Genomic DNA, 19697 nt, shown 5'->3' with positions numbered 1-19697 from the left:
TTGCAGATCCAAACAAGATCACTAGCTTTTTATTAACCAACCGACACACAGAATGTGTCAAACAGTGTGTTAAACAAGATATGGGGATATGAGGGCAGGGGCATGACAGAGGGTAAATTCAGGAGTCCCTGGTGACTGAAGAAGCCTTGAGGTAGGGTAAGAGATCTGGTGTGAGGGGGTCAGGGGTGAAGGGAAAGGGGTAAAGGAGAGGTCAGCAGTGACTGAAGAAGCCTCGAGGTAGGGTAAGAGATCTGGTGTGAGGGGGTCAGGGGTGAAGGGAAAGGGGTAAAGGAGAGGTCAGCGGTGACTGAAGAAGCCCTGGGGGTGGTTGTACTTGAATGGCTTCAGACGGTTCGGACCCCTGAAACACAACCAGAGAGAAACACATTGTCAGAGATATTTTGAGAGAGAGATATTTTGAGAGAGAGAGAGAGAGAGAGTCAAATCAAATTTTATTGGTCGCATACACATATTTAGCAGATGTTATTGTGGGTGTAGCGAAATGCTTGTGTTCCTAGCTCCAACAGTGCAGTAATATCTAATACACGCACGCACACACACTACCAGTCAAAAGTTTGGACACATACTCATTCAAGGGTTTTTCTTTCTTTTTTTTTCTACATTGTAGAATAATAGCGAAGACATCAAAACTATGAAATAACACATATGGAATCATGTCGTAAGCAAAACAAAATATAATTTATAATTGAGATTCTTCAAAGTAGCCACCCTTTGCTTTGATGACAGCATTGCACACTCTTGGCATTCTCTCAACCAGCTTCATCTGGAATGCTTTTCCAACAATCTTGAAGGAGTTACCACATATGCTGAGCACTTGTTGGCTGCTTTTCCTTCAACCTGCGGTCCAACTCATCCCAAAACATCTCAATTTGGTTGAGGTCGGGTGATTGTGGAGGCCAGGTCATCTGATGCAGCAATCCCATCACTCAAGTCAAGTAGCCCTTACACAGCCTGGAGGTGTGTTGGGTCATTGTGCAGTTGAAAAACAATGAATAGTCCCACTAAGCACAAACCATGGAATGGCGTATCGCTGCAGAATGCTGTGGTAGCCATGCTGGTTAAGTGTGCATTGAATTCTAAATAAATCAGACGGTGCTTTGCTGGTGAAACTATCACACATGCGGAGAGCACCCGTTCACCCACTCTGCATCTCACAAAGACACAGCAGTTGAACCAAACATCTCAAACTTGGACTCAGACCAAAAGGACAGATTTCCACCGGTCTAAATGTCCATTGCGTGTGTTCCTTGGCCCAAGCATATTTTTTTAAATTTTACCTTTATGTAACCAGGTAAACTAGTTGATAACAAGTTCTCATTTGCCTCTGCGACCTGGCCAAGATAAAGCATAGCAGTTCGACACATACAACAACACAGAGTTACACATGGAATGAACAAAACATAGTCAATAATACAGTAGAAAAAAAAGAAAACAAAGTCTATATACAGTGAGTGCAAATAAGGTCAAATAAGGGAGTTATGGCAATAAATAGGTCATGGTGGCGAAGTAATTACAATATGGCAATTAAACACTGGAATGGTAGATGTGCAAAAGATGGATGTGCAAGTAGAGATACTGTGGTGCAAAGGGAGCAAAATAAATAAATACAGTATGGGAATGAGGTAGATAGATGGGCTGTATACAGATGGGCTATGAACAGGTGCAGTGATCTGTGAGCTGCTCTGACAGCTGGTTCTTAAAGCTAGTGAGGGAGATGGGAATCTCCAGCTTCAGTGATTTTTGCAGTTCGTTCCAGTCAGTGGCAGCAGAGAACTGGAAGGAAAGGCGACCAAAGGAGGAATTGGCTTTGGGCGTGACCTGCTGGAGCGTGTGCTATGAGTGGGTGCTGCTATGGTGACCAGCGAGCTGAGATAGGGCGGGGCTTTACCTAGCAGAGACTTGTAGATAACCTGTAGCCAGTGGGTTTGACAACGAGTATGAAGCGAGGGCCAGCCAACGAGAGCGTACAGGTCGCAGTGGTGGGTAGTATATGGGGCTTTGGTGACAAAACGGATGGCAATGTGGACTACGTCCAGTTTGCTGAGTAGAGTGTTGGAGGCTATTTTATAGATGACGTCGCCGAAGTCAAGGATCAGTAGGATGGTCAGTTTTACGAGGATATGTTTGGCAGCATGAGTGAAGGAAGCTTTGTTGCGAAATAGGAAGCAAATTCTAGATTTCATTTTTGATTGGAGATGCTTAATGTGAGTCTGGAAGGAGAGTTTAGTCTAGCCAGACACCTAGGTATTTGTAGTTATCCACGTATTCTAAATCAGAGCCGTCCAGAGTAGTGATGCTGGATGGGCGGGCAGGTGCGGGCAATGATTGGTTGAATAGCATGCATTTAGTTTTATTTGCGTTTAAGAGCAGTTGGAGGCCACGGAAGGAGAGTTGTATGGCATTGAAGCTCGTCTGGAGGTTAGTTAACACAGTGTCCAAAGAAGGGCCAGAAGTATACAGAATGGTGTCGTCTGCGTAGAGGTGGATTAGAGAATCACCAGCAGCAAGAGCGACATCATTGATGTATACAGAGAAGAGTCGGCCCGAGAATTGAACCCTGTGGCACCCCCATAGAGACTGCCAGAGGTCCGGACAACAGGCCCTCCGATTTGACACACTGAGCTCTATCAGAAAAGTAGTTGGTGAACCAGGCGAGGCAATCATTTAAGAAACCAAGGCTGTTGAGTCTGCCAATAAGAATGTGGTGATTGACAAGAGTCGAAAGCCTTGGCAAGGTCGATGAATACAGCTGCACAGTAATGTCTCTTATCGATGGCGGTTATGATATTGTTAAGGACCTTGAGCGTGGCTGAGGTGCACCCATTACCAGCTCGGAAACCAGATTGCATAGCGGAGAAGGTACGATGCGATTCAAAATGGTCAGTAATCTGTTTGTTAACTTGGCTTTCGAAGACCTTAGAGATGCAGGGTAGGATAGATATAGGTCTGTAGCAGTTTGGGTCTAGAGTGTCTCCCCCTTTGAAGAGGGGGATGACCACGGCAGCTTTCCAATCTTTGTGAATCTCAGACGATATTAAAGAGAGGTTGAACAGGCTAGTAATAGGGGTTGCAACAATTTCGGCAGATAATTTAAGAAAGAGAGGGTCCAGATTGTCTAGCCCAGCTGATTTGTAGGTCCAGATTTTGCAGCTCTTTCAGAACATCAGCTATCTAGATATGGGTGAAGGAGAAATGGTGGGGGCTTGGGCGGGTTGCTGTGGAGGGTGCCGGGCAGTTGACCGAGGTAGGGGTAGCCAGTTGGAAAGCATGGCCAGCCGTAGAGAAATGCTTATTGACATTATTTTTTGAGTTTGTACTGCAGGATGCAAATTTCTGTTTAAAAAAGCTAGCTTTAGCTTTCCTAACTGCCTGTGTATCCTAACTTCCCTGAAAAGTTGCACATCACGGGGGCTATTCGATGCTAATGCAGAACGCCACAGGATGTTTTTGTGCTGGTCAAGGGCAGACAGGTCTGGAGTGAACCAGGGGTTATATCTATTCCTGGTTCTACATTTTTTGAATGGGGGCATGCCTTTTTAAGATGGTGAGGAAGGCACTTTTAAAGAATAACCAGGCATCCTCTACTGTCGGGATGAGGTCTATGTCGTTCCAGGATACCCCGGCCAGGTCGATTAGAAAGGCCTGCTCGCAGAAGTGTTTTAGGGAGCATTTGACAGTGATGAGGGGTGGTCGTTTGCTCGCAGACCCATTACGGATGCAGGCAATGAGGCAGTGATCGCTGAGATCTTGGTTGAAAACAGCAGAGGTGTATTTGGAGGGTGAGTTAGTTAGGATGATATCTATGAGGGTGCCCGTGTTTACGGATTTGGGGTTATCTCTGGTAGGTTCATTGATAAATTGTGTGAGATTGAGGGCATCAAGCTTAGATTGTAGGATGGCCGGGGTGTTAAGCATGTCCCAGTTTAGGTCACCTAGCAGCACGAGCTCAGAAGATAGATGGGGGGCAATCAAATCACATTTGGTGGTCTCCCTAAGCCAGGATTCAGACACGGCTAGGACATCCGGATTGGTGGAGTGTGCTAGGGCAGTGAATAAAACGAACTTGGGGAGGAGGCTTCTAATGTTAAAATATATGAAACCAAGGCTTTTACGGTTGCAGAAATCAACAAATAAGAGAGCCTGGGGGATGGGAGTGGAGGTAGACACTGCAGGGCCTGGATTAACCTCTACATCACCAGAGGAACAGAGGAGTAGGATAAGGGTACGGCAAAGGCTAACAGAACTGGACGCCTAGTACGTTCAGAACAGAGAGTAAAAGGAGCAGATTTCTGGGCACGGTAGAATATATTCAAGGCATAATGTACAGACAAAGGTATAGTAGGATGTGAATAGTGGGGGTAAACCTGTGCATATAGTGATAATGAAAGAGATAGTCTCTAGAAATAGCATTTAAACCAGGTGATGTCACTGCGTGTGTGGAGGGGTGGAAGTAAATTGTTAGCCGAGGCATGTTGAGCAGTGCTAGAGGCTCTACAGTGAAATAAAACAATAGTTACAAACCAGAACAGCAATCGACACGGCATGGTGACGTTAGGGAAAGGCATGCGTAGCCGGATGATCATACAAGTCCAGTGCGTGGCTTCAGGCAGCTAGCGGCACGGGGCTAGCAGGCTAACAGAAAGGTCTTAGAGGGATGACGCGACGGAGGAAAGTCTGTTGTGGCCTCCGTGCAGTTACATCAGCGGACGGATCAGCAGGGCTCCGTGTGGTAAACCAGGCCAATTGGCAAAATATGTATAGTGGCCGAAGAAATATGTCCGAAGGGCCTCTTAAGCCAGCAGTCCAATGTGCTTTAGATAGCTAGCAGGCCGCAGATTAGCAACTGTGCGTTCAGGGGTCGTTAGCTGCTATAATTCCAGGTGGGAAAAAAATATATACAGTGAGGAGAACAAGTATTTGATACACTGCCGATTTTGCAGGTTTTCCTACTTACAAAGCATATAGAGAGGTCTGTAATTTTTATTATAGGTACACTTCAACTGTGAGAGACGGAATCTAAAACAAAAATCCAGAAAATCACATTGTATGATTTTTAAGTGTCACACCCTGGTCTTAGTATTTTGTGTTTTCTTTATTATTTTGGTCAGGCCAAGGTGTGACATGGGTTAATTATGTGGTGTGTTTTGTCTCGTTTTTTTTGTAGGTATTGGGATTGTGGTATAGTGGGGTTATCTAGGAAAGTCTATGGTTGCCTGAAGTGGTTCTCAATCAGAGGCAGGTGTTTATCGTTGTCTCTGATTGGGAACCATATTTAGGCAGCCATATTCTTTGAGTGTTTCGTGGGTGATTGTTCCTGTCTCTGTGTTTGTTTGCACCAGATAGGCTGTATAGGTTTTCACGTTACGTTTGTTGTTTTGTATTGTTTGTGTTTTCATCTTTATTAAAGATGTAAACAAATAACCACTCTGCATTTTGGTCCTCCTCTCCTTCACAGAAAGAAAACCGTAACATTAAGTAATTAATTTGCATTTTATTGCATGACATAAGTATTTGATCACCTACCAACCAGTAAGAATTCCGGCTCTCACAACCCTGTTAGTTTTTCTTTAAGAAGCCCTCCTGTTCTCCACTCATTACCTGTATTAACGGCACCTGTCCACACACTCAAGCAAACAGACTCCAACCTCTTTACAATGGCCAAGACCAGGGAGCTGTGTAAGGACATCAGGGATAAAATTGTAGACCTGCACAAGGCTGGGATGGGCTACAGGACAATAGGCAAGCAGCTTGGTGAGAAGGCAACAACTGTTGGCCCAATTATTAGAAAATGGAAGAAGTTCAAGATGACGGTCAATCACCCTCGGTCTGGGGCTCCATGCAAGATCTCACCTCGTGGGGCATCAATGATCATGAGGAAGGTGAGGGATCAGCCCAGAATTACACAGCAGGACCTGGTCAATGACCTGAAGAGAGCTGGGACCACAGTCTCAAAGGAAACCATTAGTAACACACTACACCGTCAAGGATTAAAATCCTGCAAAGCACGCAAGGTCCCCCTGCTCAAGCCAGCGCATGTCCAGGCCCGTCTGAAGTTTCCCAATGACCATCTGGATGATCCAGGAGGAATGGGAGAAGGTCATGTTGTCTGATGAGACAAAAATAGAGCTTTTTTGGTCTAAACTCCCCCCGCCAGGTTTGGAGGAAGAAGAAGGATGAGTACAACCCCAAGAACACCATCCCAACCGTGAAGCATGAAGGTGGAAACATCATTCTTTGGGGATGCTTTTCTGCAAAGGGGACAGGACGACTGCACCGTATTGAGGGGAGGATGGATGGGGCCATGTATCGCGAGACCTTGGCCAACAACCTCCTTCCCTCAGTAAGAGCATTGAAGATGGGTCGAGGCTGGGTCTTCCAGCATGACAACAACCCGAAACACACAGCCAGGACAACTAAGGAGTGGCTCCGTAAGAAGCACCGCAAGGTCCTGGAATGGCCTAGCCAGTCTCCAGACCTGAACCCAATAGAAAATCTTTGGAGGGAGCAGAAAGTCCGTATTGCCCAGCGACAGCCCCGAAACCTGAAGGATCTGGAGAAGGTCTGTAGGGAGGAGTGGGCCAAATTCCCTGCTGTAGTGTGTGCAAACCTGGTCAAGAACTACAGGAAATGTATGATCTCTGTAATTGCAAACAAAGGTTTCTGTAAGTATTAGGTTCTGCTTTTCTGATGTATCAAATACTTATGTCATGCAATAAAATGCAAATGAATTACTTAAAAATCATACAATGTGATTTTCTGGATTTTTGTTTTAGATTCCTTCTCTCACAGTTGAAATGTACCTATGATAAAAATGACAGACCTCTACATGCTTTGTAAGTAGGGAAACCTGCAAAATTGGCAGTGTATCAAATTCTATCTCCCCATTATTGGTGTCCTTTAGTAGTGGTTTCTATGCAACAATATGACCATGAAGGTCTCCTCTGAACAGTTGATGTTGAGATTTGTCTGTTACTTGAACTCTGTGAAGCATTTATTTGGGCTGCAATCTGAGGTGGAATTAACTCGAATGAACGTATCATCCTCTGCAGCAGAGGTAACTCTGGGTCTTCCTTTCCTTCCTTTCCTCATGAGAGACAGTTTCATCATAGCGCTTGATGGTTTTTGCGACTGCGCTTGAAGAAACTTTCAAAGTCCTTGAAATTTTCCGATTTGACTGACCATGTCTTAAAGTAATGATGGACTATCGTTTCTCTCTGCTTATTTGAGCTGTTCTTGTCATAATATGGACTTGATATTTTACCAAATAGGGCTATCTTCTGTATACCACCCTTACCTTGTCACAACACAACTGATTGTCTGAAAAGCATTAAGGAAAGAAATTTCACAAATGAACTTTCAAAAAAGCACACATGTTAATAGAAATGCATTCCAGGTGACTAACTCATGAAGCTGGTTGAGAGAATGCCAAGAGTGTGCAAAGCTGTCATTTTATTTAACTAGGCAAGTCAATTGACAATAACGTCCTACCAAAAGGCCTCCTTCGTGGACGGGGGCTTAGATTAAAAATTTTAATAAATTAAATAAGTCATCAAGGCAAAGGATGGCTACTTTGAAGAATCTCAAATATATATTATATGTTGATTTGTTTAACACTTTTTTTAGTTACTGCATGATTCCATTTGTGTTATTTCATAGTTTTGATGTCTTCACTATTATTCTACAATGTAGAAAATAGTCAAAATAAAGAAAAACCCTTGAATGAGTTGGTGCGTCCAAACTTTAGACTGGTGCTGTGTGTGTGTGTATATACATACAGTGCATTTGGGTACGTATTCAGACCCCTACACTTTTTCCTCATTGTTACGTTACAGCCTTAAAATTGATTAAATTGTTATTTCCCCTCAATCTACACACAATACCTCATAATAACAAAGCAAAAACAGGTTAGAAATGTTTTGCTAATTTATAAAAAAACTACTGAAATGTCACATTTACATAAGTATTCAGACACTTTACTCAGTAATTTGTTGAAGCACCTTTGGCAGCATTACAGCCCGAGTCTTCTTGGGTATGACGCTACAAGCTTGGCACACCTGTATTTGGGGAGTTTCTCATTCATCTCTGCAGATCCTCTGTCCGGTTGGATGGGGAATGTCGCTGCACTGCTATTTTCTAGTTTCTCCTGATATGTTCGACTGGGTTCAAGTCCGGGCTCTGGCTGGGCCACTTAAGGACATTCAGAGACTTGTCCCGAAGCCACTCCTGCGTTGTCCTGGCTGTGTGCTTAGGGTCGATGTCCTGTTGGAAGGTGAACATTTGCCCCAGTCTGTCCTGAGCGCTCTTGGAGCAGGTTTTCATCAAGGATCCCTCTGTACTTTGCTCTGTTCATCTTTCCTTTGATCCCGAGTAGTGTCCCAGTCCCTGCCGCTGAAAGAAATCCCCACAGCATGATGCTGCCACCACGCTTCACCATAGGGATGGTGCCAGGTTTACTCCAGAAGTCACGGCATTCAAGCCAAAGAGTTCAATCTTGGTTTCACCAGACAATTTTGTCCTTTAGGTGCCTTTTGGCAAACTCCAAGCGGGCTGTCATGTTCCTTTTACTGAGGAGTTGCTTCCGTCTGGCCACTCTACCATAAAGGCCTGATTGATGGAGTGCTGCAGAGATGCTTGTCCTTCTGGAAGGTTCTCCAATTTCCATAAAGGAAGGAACTCCGGAGCACTGTCAGAGTGACCATCAGGTTCTTGGTCACCTCCCTGACCAAGGCCCTTTTCCCCGTTTGCCCAGTTATGCCGGGCGGCCAGCTCTAGGAAGAGTCTTGGTGGTTCCAAACTTCTTCCATTTTAAGAATGATGGAGGCCACTGTGTTCTTGGGGACCTTCAATGCTGCAGACATTTTTTGTACCCTTCCCCAGATCTTTGCCGACACAATCCTGTCTCGGAGCTCTACGGACAATTCCTTCGACCTCATGGCTTGGTTTTTGCTCTGACATACACTGTCAACTGTGGGACCTTATATAGACAGTTGTGTGCCTTTCCAAATCATATCCAATTAATTTAACAGGTGGACTCCAATCAAGTTGTAGAAACATCAAGGATGATCAACGGAAACAGGATGCACCCAAGCTTAAATTCAAGTCATATAGCATAGAGTCTGAAACCTTATTTACATATGTAATCTGTTTTTTATTTTTAATACATGTGAAAAATAAAAAAATACGAAACATATTTTTTCGCTTTGTCATTATGGGGTATTGTGTGTCAATTGATCAAATAAAATTGTATTAGTCACATGCGCAGAATACAACAGGTGTAGACCTTACAGTGAAATGCTTACTTACGAGACCCTAACCGAGAGTACAGTTTCAAAAAATACAGATAGAAGATAAAATGAACAAGTAATTGGCCCCATTACTAAGGTCACCAACACATCTATTAGTCTCGTGGTGTTTCCAAGGAATTGGAGGTAGGCCATAATGACGGCCATCTTTAAATCGGGCGACCCTGCTGACGTGAGTAACTACAGGCCCATTAGTATACTACCTGTGGTGTCAAAGGTTGTTGAAAAGTGTGTAGCAGAACAACTAATTGCCCACCTCAACAGCCCCTTCACATTACATTCCATGCAGTTTGGCTTCAGAACGAAACACTCCACAGAAACGGCCAACTGCTTTCTTCTGGAAAATGTGAAGTCCAAGATGGACAAAAGGGACGTTGTTGGGGCTGTTTCTGGACCTAAGGAAGGCTTTTGATACTGTTAACCATGAGATTCTCATTACAAAATTGTCCAAGATGAACTTTCCCCCGATGCCTTGAGATGGATGAAATCATACCTTGAAGGCAGAACTCAGTGTGTCAGAGTGAGCAATGAGCTGTCGCCCACTCTTAGCACTACTGTAATGGTCCAGGTTACAAAGTGGCTCAGTGACTCGTGCTTGCATCTTAATGTGAAAAAAACTGTTTGCATGTTCTTCACAAAGAGGGCAACAGATGCTACTGAACCAGATGTCTATGTGTCAGGGGAGAAGCTCCAGGTGGTATCTGATTTTAAGTACCTTGGCATCATACTTGATTCCAACCTCTCTTTTAAAAAGCATGTGAAAAAGGTCATTCAGATAACCAAATTCAACCTAGCTAATTTCCGATTTATACGAAATTGTTTGACTACAGAGGTAGCAAAACTGTACTTCAAATCTATGATACTCCCCCACTTAACATACTGCATTACTAGTTGGGCCCAAGCTTGCTGTACAACATTAAAACCTATTCAGTCTCTCTACAAACAGGCTCTCAAAGTGCTTGATAGGAAGCCCAATAGCCATCATCACTGTTACATCCTCAGAAAGCATGAGCTCCTGAGTTTGGAAAATCTTGTGCAATACACCAATGCATGTCTTGTATTCAAGATCCTAAATGACTCCCCTTCCACTCAGTATTTTTGTTAAACAGAAAACCCAAACATATGGCAGCAGATCCAAAAGGTCTGCCATGAGAGGTGACTGTATAGTCACCTTTAGTAAATCCATTTTCTCTGTGAGAGCTTCCCATGTCGGGAATACACTGCCATCAGAAACACATAACTGCACCACCTATCACACTTTCACAAAATGTATGAATACATGGCTAAAGGTCAATCAGATGTGTGATCATAATCCCTAGCTGTGTATTGCCACTTTCCATGTTGTCTGTAGCTTGTGAGGTGTGGAAACAATTTTGTCTTGCTGCTTTTTGTTCTACGTTGCTCTGTCTGTATGTTACGTCTTGCTTGTCCTATGTTGCTCTGTCTGTATGCTATGTCTTGCTTGTCCTATGTTGCTCTGCGTGTGCTCACTGCTCAATGATTGTCTATATTGTAATTGTTTTTAATAACCTGCCCAGGGACTGCGGTTGAAAATTAGCCGGCTGGCTAAAACCGGCACTTTTACTGAAACGTTGATTAATGTGCACTGTCCCTGTAAAAATAAAATAAAACTCAAACTCAAGTAATTAAAGAGGAGCAGTAAAAACAAATATATATATATATATACAGGGGGGAGCCGGTACAGAGTCAATGTGCGGGGGCACCGGTTAGTTGAGGTAGTATGTACATGTAGGTAGAGTTAATTAATTAAAGTGACTATGCATAGATGACAACAGAGATGTGGTGTGGAGAGGGGAGGGGACAATGCGAGTAGTCTGGGTAGACATTTGACTAGATGTTCAGGCGTCTTATGGCTTGGGAGTAGAAGCTGTTTAGAAGCCTGTTGGACCTAGACTTGGCTCCGGTACTGCTTGCCATGTGGTAGCAGAGAGAACAGTTTATGACTAGGGTGGCTGGAGTCATTGACAATCTTTAGGGCCTTTCTCTGACACCGCCTGGTATAGAGGTCCTGGATGGCAGGAAGCTTGGCCCCAGTGATGTACTGGGCCGTTCACACTACCCTCTGTAGTGTCTTGCGTTCAGAGGCCGAGCAGTTGCCATACCAGGCAGTGATGCAACCAGTGCTCTCGATGGTGCAGTTGTAGATCCTTTCGAGGATCTGAGGACCCATGCCAAATCTTTTCAGTCTCCTGAGGGGGAATAGGTTTTGTTGTGCCCGCTTCACGACTGTTATGGTGTGCTTGGACCATGTTAGTTTGTTAGTGATGTGGACACCAAGGAACATGAAACTCTCGACCTGCTCCACTGCAGCCCAGTCGATGAGAATGGGGGCATGCTCTGTCCTCTTTTTCCTGTAGTCCACAATCATCTCCTTTGTCTTGATCACATTGAGGGAGAGGTTGTTGTCCTGGCACCACACGGCCAGGTCTCTGACCTCTTCCCTGTAGGCTGTCTCGTTGTTGTCGGTGATCAGGCCTACCACTGTTGTGTCATCGGCAAATATAATGATGTGTTGGAGTCATGCCTAGCCGTGCAGTAATGAGTGAACAGGGAGTACAGAAGGGGGCTGATCACGCACCCCTGAAGGGCCCCTGTGTTGAGGATCAGCGTGGCAGATGTGTTGTTACCTACCCTTACCACCTGGGGGTGGCCCCTCAGGAAGTCCAGGATCCAGTTGCAGAGGGAGGTGTTAAGTCCCAGGGTGCTTAGCTTATTGATGAGCTTTGAGGGCACTATGGTGTTGAGCGTTGAGCTGTCGTCTATGAATAGGTGTTCCTTTTGTCCAGGTGGGAAAGGGCAGTGTGGAGTGCAATAGAGACTGCATCATCTGTGGATCTGTTGGGGTTGTATGCAAATTGATATGGGTTTAGGGTGTCAGATAAGGTGGAGGTGATATGATCCTTATCTAACCTCTCAAGGCACTTCATGATGACAGAAGTGAGTGCTACAGGGCAATGGTCATTTAGCTCAGTTAACTTTACTTTCTTGAGTACAGGAACAATGGTGGACATCTTGAAGCAAGTGGGGACAGCAGACTGGGATAGGGAGAGATTGAATATGCTGCCTAGGCCGGTAGCCAAGCAAGGGTTAACACGCTTACTCACGTCGGCCACGAAGAACGAGAGCTCCCAGTCCTCGAGAGTGGCCCGTGTCGGCAGCACTGTGTTATCCTCAAAGCGGGCAAAGGTGTTGTTTAGCTTGTTCGGGAGCAAGACGTCAGTGTCCGCGACGTGGCTGGTTTTATCTTTATAAATCGCAGATTGTCTGGAGCCCCTGCCACATACATCTCGTGTGTGAGCCATTGAATTGTGACTCCACTTTGTCTCTGTACTGACGTTTTGCCTGTTTGACTTCGTTGCGGAGGGCATAACTGGACTGTTTCTATTTAGCCATATTCCCAGTCACCTTGCTGTGGTTAAATGCGGTGGTTCACACTTTCAGGTTTGCGCAATTGCTGCCATCTATCCACGGTTTTTGGTTTGAATAGTTTTTAATTGTCACAGTTGCAACAACATCCCCTTTATACTTCATGATGAACTTAGTCACCATGTGTCAGCGTATAGGTCAATGTTATTCTCAGAGGCAACCTAGAGCATATCCCAGTCCTGGTGATCAAAACAATCTTGAAGCATGGATTCCGATTGGTCAGACCAGCGTTGAATAGACCGTGGAACAGGTACTTCTTGTTTGAGTTTCTGCCTATAGGAAGGGAGGAGCAGAATGGAGTTGTGATCTGATATGCCGAAGTGAGGGCGGGGAGGGCCTTGTAGCCATCCTGGAAGGAAGAGAAACAATGTTTCAGAGTTTTTGAAGCGCGAGTATATGTCGATAAAACTTAGGTAGCGTTTTCCTCAGATTTGCTTTATTAAAGTTCCCAGCTACAATAAATGTGGTCTCAGGATATGCGGTTTCCAGTTTGCACAAAGTCCAGCGTAGTTCCTTGAGAGCCGTCGTGGTACCGGCTTGAGGGGGAATAGACATGGCTGTGACAATTACCTCCTAAGACAATTATCTTAGGAGGTAATGCAATCAACATTTGATTGTGAGGTATTCTACGTCGGGTGAAAAAAAGAACTTGAGTTCCTGTATGTTACCACAATCTCGCCATGAGTAGGTAATCATGAAGCATACACCCCCACTTTTCTTCTTCCCTGAGAGTTCTTTATTCCTATCTGCGCGATGTACTGAGAACCCAGATGGCTATATGGAAGGGGACAGTATATCCAGAGAGAGCCATGATTCCGTGAAACAGAGTATGTTACAGTCCTTGAAGTCTCTCTGGAAGGAGATCCTCACCCTGAGCTTGTCTACTTTATTGTCCAGCTGACTGAACATTACTCAGAAGCGGTGGATGGTGTGCCCGCCTCCACTCCAAATACCTCTTCTCCACTGGCGGCGTCTTGGAGCAGCCACTGGGATAAGTTAAATTGCTTTGGGGGGTACCAACAAAGGATCCAATTCAGGATCCAATTCTGGTTGAAACGCTGGCGAGTTACTGCCGCTCTGATATCCAAAAGTTATTTCTGGCTGTATGTAATAATGCAAAAAACATTCTGGGCTAATAATGTGAGAACAACAACAAAAATGGCCATGTCGACCGACGCCAACTTTGTGTATGTACGTGTACCTGACAGTGCGTAGACACATCTTCTCTCTGGGGAACTCCCGTGGTCCCTCCACACTGTCGTCCTGTCCATCAGTTTCCAGGTACACATCCAGACAGACACCCAGACGAGCTACCTGATTGGTCAGCAGCTGGTGGCCTGGGCGGGGCCCCTGGAGCTCTGATTTGAAAACGTTCACCTCACTCTCCATGGCCTGGGGGAGGGGTTAGACGTGTCAATCACAGCCGGTGAGTGTCTAACCACTAACATCAAAGGGCATAACAGCATATAGATTTGCCCTTCCCTGTGATAGCGTCTCGTATTCACAGCGTGTGATGGGTGTGTATACTCACTCGAAGGTTGTCGTCAGTACGTCCACTGCGCTCCCCCTTCCAGCTGATTGAGACAGCAAAGAGAGGAGAAATGACTGGGTAACGGGGGTTCAACACCACCGCAGCCTGAAGACGAGCTGGAAGGGAAAAATATAATTTATTTCCCTGACTTTTCTAAAGAATTTGTCCAAACAAAGCAGACAGGCCTCCAATTCTTCAGGAATGTCTTAATATATTACGTAGTGAATCATCACTTTAACCCCTGGTAATTAATTACCTGTTCCTCTCTCCAACACAGCTATGAAGAAGAGGTCAGTTTCCCGAGCCAGACCTGCTTCTGACACATGCTGCGTGAACACCAGATTCTATAGAGCGAGAGAGAACACAAAGAATAGTAAACTATATGGTTTATTTAATTAAACCACAATGCCTTTTATAGCCACACCATCTACACAGCAGCTACAATGAGAGTCAGAAATTGTTATATTGAGTGTGAGGTTGAGTTGTAGTCAAAGTTGTGTACTTCCTGTGTACTCCTCGGTTGTGTTGACAGCAAACAAAATGTGAGGAAGTGTTTTGTGTGTTCGTACCGTGTACTCCTGGTGTGTGATGGTAGTCCAGCGAGCCAGGCGAGAGAGAACCTTAGCAGGGAACAGGTGCTTGCACTCACTGGACACTGGAACAATACTGTGCTCTGAAAAACACACACGCATATAATACCTTAAACATGTATTTTATTGTCTGTGTGCGTGTACCCAGTGATGAGAAATGTGAGGAGAACTGTTTGTGCAGGGCCAGGCATGTGTATACCTAGTGAGGAGAACTGTTTGTGCAGGGCCAGGCATGTGTATACCTAGTGAGGAGAACTGTTTGTGCAGGGCCAGGCATGTGTATACCTAGTGAGGAGAACTGTTTGTGCAGGGCCAGGCATGTGTATACCTAGTGAGGAGAACTGTTTGTGCAGGGCCAGGCATGTGTATACCTAGTGAGGAGAACTGTTTGTGCAGGGCCAGGCATGTGTATACCTAGTGAGGAGAACTGTTTGTGCAGGGCCAGGCGTGTGTATACCTAGTGAGGAGAACTGTTTGTGCAGGGCCAGGCGTGTGTATACCTAGTGAGGAGAACTGTTTGTGCAGGGCCATGCGTGTGTATACCTAGTGAGGAGAACTGTTTGTGCAGGGCCAGGCGTGTGTATACCTAGTGAGGAGAACTGTTTGTGCAGGGCCAGGCGTGTGTATACCTAGTGAGGAGAACTGTTTGTGCAGGGCCAGGCGTGTGTATACCTAGTGAGGAGAACTGTTTGTGCAGGGCCAGGCGTGTGTATACCTAGTGAGGAGAACTGTTTGTGCAGGGCCAGACGTGTGTATACCTAGTGAGGAGAACTGTTTGTGCAGGGCCAGGCGTGTGTATACCTAGTGAGGAGAACTGTTTGTGCAGGGCCATGCGTGTGTATACCTAGTGAGGAGAACTGTTTGTGCAGGGCCAGGCATGTGTATACCTAGTGAGGAGAACTGTTTGTGCAGGGCCAGGCGTGTGTATACCTAGTGAGGAGAACTGTTTGTGCAGGGCCAGGCGTGTGTATACCTAGTGAGGAGAACTGTTTGTGCAGGGCCAGGCGTGTGTATACCTAGTGAGGAGAACTGTTTGTGCAGGGCCAGGCGTGTGTATACCTAGTGAGGAGAACTGTTTGTGCAGGGCCAGGTGTGTGTATACCTAGTGAGGAGAACTGTTTGTGCAGGGCCAGGCATGTGTATACCTAGTGAGGAGAACTGTTTGTGCAGGGCCAGGCATGTGTATACCTAGTGAGGAGAACTGTTTGTGCAGGGCCAGGCATGTGTATACCTAGTGAGGAGAACTGTTTGTGCAGGGCCAGGCGTGTGTATACCTAGTGAGGAGAACTGTTTGTGCAGGGCCAGGCGTGTGTATACCTAGTGAGGAGAACTGTTTGTGCAGGGCCAGGCGTGTGTATACCTAGTGAGCAGAACTGTTTGTGCAGGGCCAGGCGTGTGTATACCTAGTGAGGAGAACTGTTTGTGCAGGGCCAGGCGTGTGTATACCTAGTGAGGAGAACTGTTTGTGCAGGGCCAGGCGAGTGTATACCTAGTGAGGAGAACTGTTTGTGCAGGGCCAGGCGTGTGTATACCTAGTGAGGAGAACTGTTTGTGCAGGGCCAGGCGTGTGTATACCTAGTGAGGAGAACTGTTTGTGCAGGGCCAGGCGTGTGTATACCTAGTGAGGAGAACTGTTTGTGCAGGGCCAGGCGTGTGTATACCTAGTGAGGAGAACTGTTTGTGCAGGGCCAGGCGTGTGTATACCTAGTGAGGAGAACTGTTTGTGCAGGGCCAGGCGTGTGTATACCTAGTGAGGAGAACTGTTTGTGCAGGGCCAGGCGTGTGTATACCTAGTGAGGAGAACTGTTTGTGCAGGGCCAGGCGTGTGTATACCTAGTGAGGAGAACTGTTTGTGCAGGGCCAGGCGTGTGTATACCTAGTGAGGAGAACTGTTTGTGCAGGGCCAGGCATGTGTATACCTAGTGAGGAGAACTGTTTGTGCAGGGCCAGGCATGTGTATACCTAGTGAGGAGAACTGTTTGTGCAGGGCCAGGCGTGTGTATACCTAGTGAGGAGAACTGTTTGTGCAGGGCCAGGCATGTGTATACCTAGTGAGGAGAACTGTTTGTGCAGGGCCAGGCGTGTGTATACCTAGTGAGGAGAACTGTTTGTGCAGGGCCAGGCGTGTGTATACCTAGTGAGGAGAACTGTTTGTGCAGGGCCAGGCATGTGTATACCTAGTGAGGAGAACTGTTTGTGCAGGGCCAGGCATGTGTATACCTAGTGAGGAGAACTGTTTGTGCAGGGCCAGGCATGTGTATACCTAGTGAGGAGAACTGTTTGTGCAGGGCCAGGCGTGTGTATACCTAGTGAGGAGAACTGTTTGTGCAGGGCCAGGGGTGTGTATACCTAGTGAGGAGAACTGTTTGTGCAGGGCCAGGCATGTGTATACCTAGTGAGGAGAACTGTTTGTGCAGGGCCAGGCATGTGTATACCTAGTGAGGAGAACTGTTTGTGCAGGGCCAGGCGTGTGTATACCTAGTGAGGAGAACTGTTTGTGCAGGGCCAGGCATGTGTATACCTAGTGAGGAGAACTGTTTGTGCAGGGCCAGGCGTGTGTATACCTAGTGAGGAGAACTGTTTGTGCAGGGCCAGGCGTGTGTATACCTAGTGAGGAGAACTGTTTGTGCAGGGCCAGGCGTGTGTATACCTAGTGAGGAGAACTGTTTGTGCAGGGCCAGGCGTGTGTATACCTAGTGAGGAGAACTGTTTGTGCAGGGCCATGCGTGACAGGACCCGTCCTCTCAGCAGCTTCATGGTGCTTTCCATGTGACTGGCACTCAGAGAACTGCCTGCATGCAAACCCTGAAACACACACGGTAGGCTTAAAACACACACACACACACACACACACACACACACACACACGGAGAGAAAGAAGCACACCATAGCAGCAGACACTTCATTAAATGCAATGGGAGGGCCACTCACACACCTCTGGGGCGTCACTGGGGAACTTCAGTCCTCCCAGACTCTGCACCCACAGGTAGGGATGACCCATTTCTGCCACGTAATCTCCAAATGAACTGATCCTACAATAACACAAAATATATAAATTAATACTGATCCTACAATTAAACAATAGCTGTACTGATACTGAAGCAACTGTACACACTGTGTATATAGGTGTTGGGCTTTAGGACAGCATCCTTACCCCACTTTATCAAACTGGTAGCGGTTAGAGGGGTTGGGCGTTTCGCACCCCTGGTCGTTGGCATACAGGCAGTTGAGCAGCGTGCCAGAGTTTAACAGCTCCCTGGCAGAAAATAGAATCATTACAAGACAGACAGACAGACAGACAGACAGGCACTCCCCAAACACACGCAAGCACACACACGCACCCGGCGCTGATGGCTCCAGTGAGATCTGTGGCGGTGGAGACTTTGGCCTTGACAGTCATGATGTTCAGGTTCATCAGGTAGTAGAAGAACAGATGCAGCACACTGCCGTCTAGACACAGAGGGACAGGGGTTCACTTAGTATGATGCGATAGGCTACGTGGCTAATGAATGGCCAGGATAAGGAAGACGCATAGCTGTTGAACTAGCTTTCATTATAGTAGCGTAAGGGTAGGCTTGCAAGTTTCTGAATATAAATGTCACTGGATTATCTCATCTCTCGTTCCATGATGGGCATATAGCCTACATGGAGGGTATTTTAAGCACATCCAAAATAATAACATGAGCTGGCTAAAATAATGTACAATCGCCTACATAGATAAAAAGGGGATGTCCGCTCACTGTTTTGCTGCCGCCAAACTTTGGTGATTAAGACTCATTTCAAAGCGGACTCATGAGTCAAACTCTTCATCAACAGTCTTGACTACTTGACGAATGAATTGAACAGGAAAAAAAAACAGCTTTCATTGAGGGGGGAAAAAAACACGAGTTTGTGTTTCTAAATATGAGGTTTATGGGCACAAAAAGCACATCTCTTGTTCCATGTGTATATGTGTAACGGATGTGAAACGCTAGCTTAGTTAGCGGTGGTGCGCGCTAAATAGTGTTTCAATCGGTGACGTCACTTGCTCTGAGACCTTGAAGTAGTAGTTCCCCTTGCTCTGCAAGGGCCGCGGCTTTTGTGGAGCGATGGGTAACGATGCTTCGAGGGTGAGTATTGTTGATGTGTGCAGAGGCTCCCTGGTTCGCGCCCGGGTATGGGCGAGGGGAAGGTCTAAGATTATACTGTTACATATGGGCACTGTGCTTCAGGGTTAGATAGGCTGCACTTCCAATGTTAAAATCCATGCCATAACCCATGTTAAAATCACCATAACCAACAGTGTTAGCGCTAAGACCAGCTTTCGGTTGGTCTTAAATAGCCCTACCAGCGCATAATTCGGCGCACGTTTTCAAGGACACACTTCAGATATTGCCACCCCTCCCACTTCAGCGCAAGTGAGCTCATATACGACAGGTAAATAACCAATCCTGGCGCTAGAGTTTGAAAATAGAAGAGCGCTGGCTTCATAGCAGCCAAAAACAGAGTTCACAAGTACTATATAGGATGAAGTGAGGCATTATCTTGCTGACAGGGGAAGGAGGGGAGGAAGAGAGGAACTGGGGAATGGAGAAGAGGAGGAAGGGAGGGAGAGACGGTAAAGAGGAGGAGGGATGAGGTGAGAGGGGAGGGGGATGTTCTGCATTGCAGGCGTAACTCTATCCACTGGCAAGCAAGCAGGGAGGAGCGGATGGTATGTGTGTGTGGAGCTGGCAGCGATGTTGCGCTGCAGGCAGGGAGGAGAGGACGGTATGTGTGTGTGTGTGTGTGGAGCTGGCAGCACTGTAGCGCTGCAGCACTCACACC

At 46.2% G+C, this 19697-nt stretch overlaps 1 protein-coding gene across 2 annotated transcripts in view; it reads right to left on the bottom strand.

Annotated features, from left to right (window-relative positions):
- The window catches only part of LOC139389362 (THO complex subunit 5 homolog), a 35358-nt gene continuing 15661 nt past the window's right edge, over nucleotides 1-19697 (bottom strand). For both annotated transcript variants that reach the window (XM_071136069.1, XM_071136067.1), the window contains exons 12-20: nucleotides 18233-18341; nucleotides 18046-18147; nucleotides 17827-17923; nucleotides 17585-17696; nucleotides 14871-14974; nucleotides 14558-14645; nucleotides 14302-14417; nucleotides 13972-14162; nucleotides 1-361 (exon numbers count right to left, since the gene is read on the bottom strand). In XM_071136069.1, coding sequence (XP_070992170.1) covers nucleotides 298-361; nucleotides 13972-14162; nucleotides 14302-14417; nucleotides 14558-14645; nucleotides 14871-14974; nucleotides 17585-17696; nucleotides 17827-17923; nucleotides 18046-18147; nucleotides 18233-18341 — 983 coding nt within the window. In that variant the 3' untranslated portion in view covers nucleotides 1-297. The remainder of the gene's footprint in view (nucleotides 362-13971; nucleotides 14163-14301; nucleotides 14418-14557; nucleotides 14646-14870; nucleotides 14975-17584; nucleotides 17697-17826; nucleotides 17924-18045; nucleotides 18148-18232; nucleotides 18342-19697) is intronic.

The sequence above is a fragment of the Oncorhynchus clarkii genome, chromosome 30 (genome assembly GCF_045791955.1).
Source record: "Oncorhynchus clarkii lewisi isolate Uvic-CL-2024 chromosome 30, UVic_Ocla_1.0, whole genome shotgun sequence".
In the NCBI taxonomy this organism is placed as follows: Eukaryota; Metazoa; Chordata; class Actinopteri; order Salmoniformes; family Salmonidae; genus Oncorhynchus; species Oncorhynchus clarkii.
This window is presented reverse-complemented; position numbering and strand designations above follow the sequence as displayed.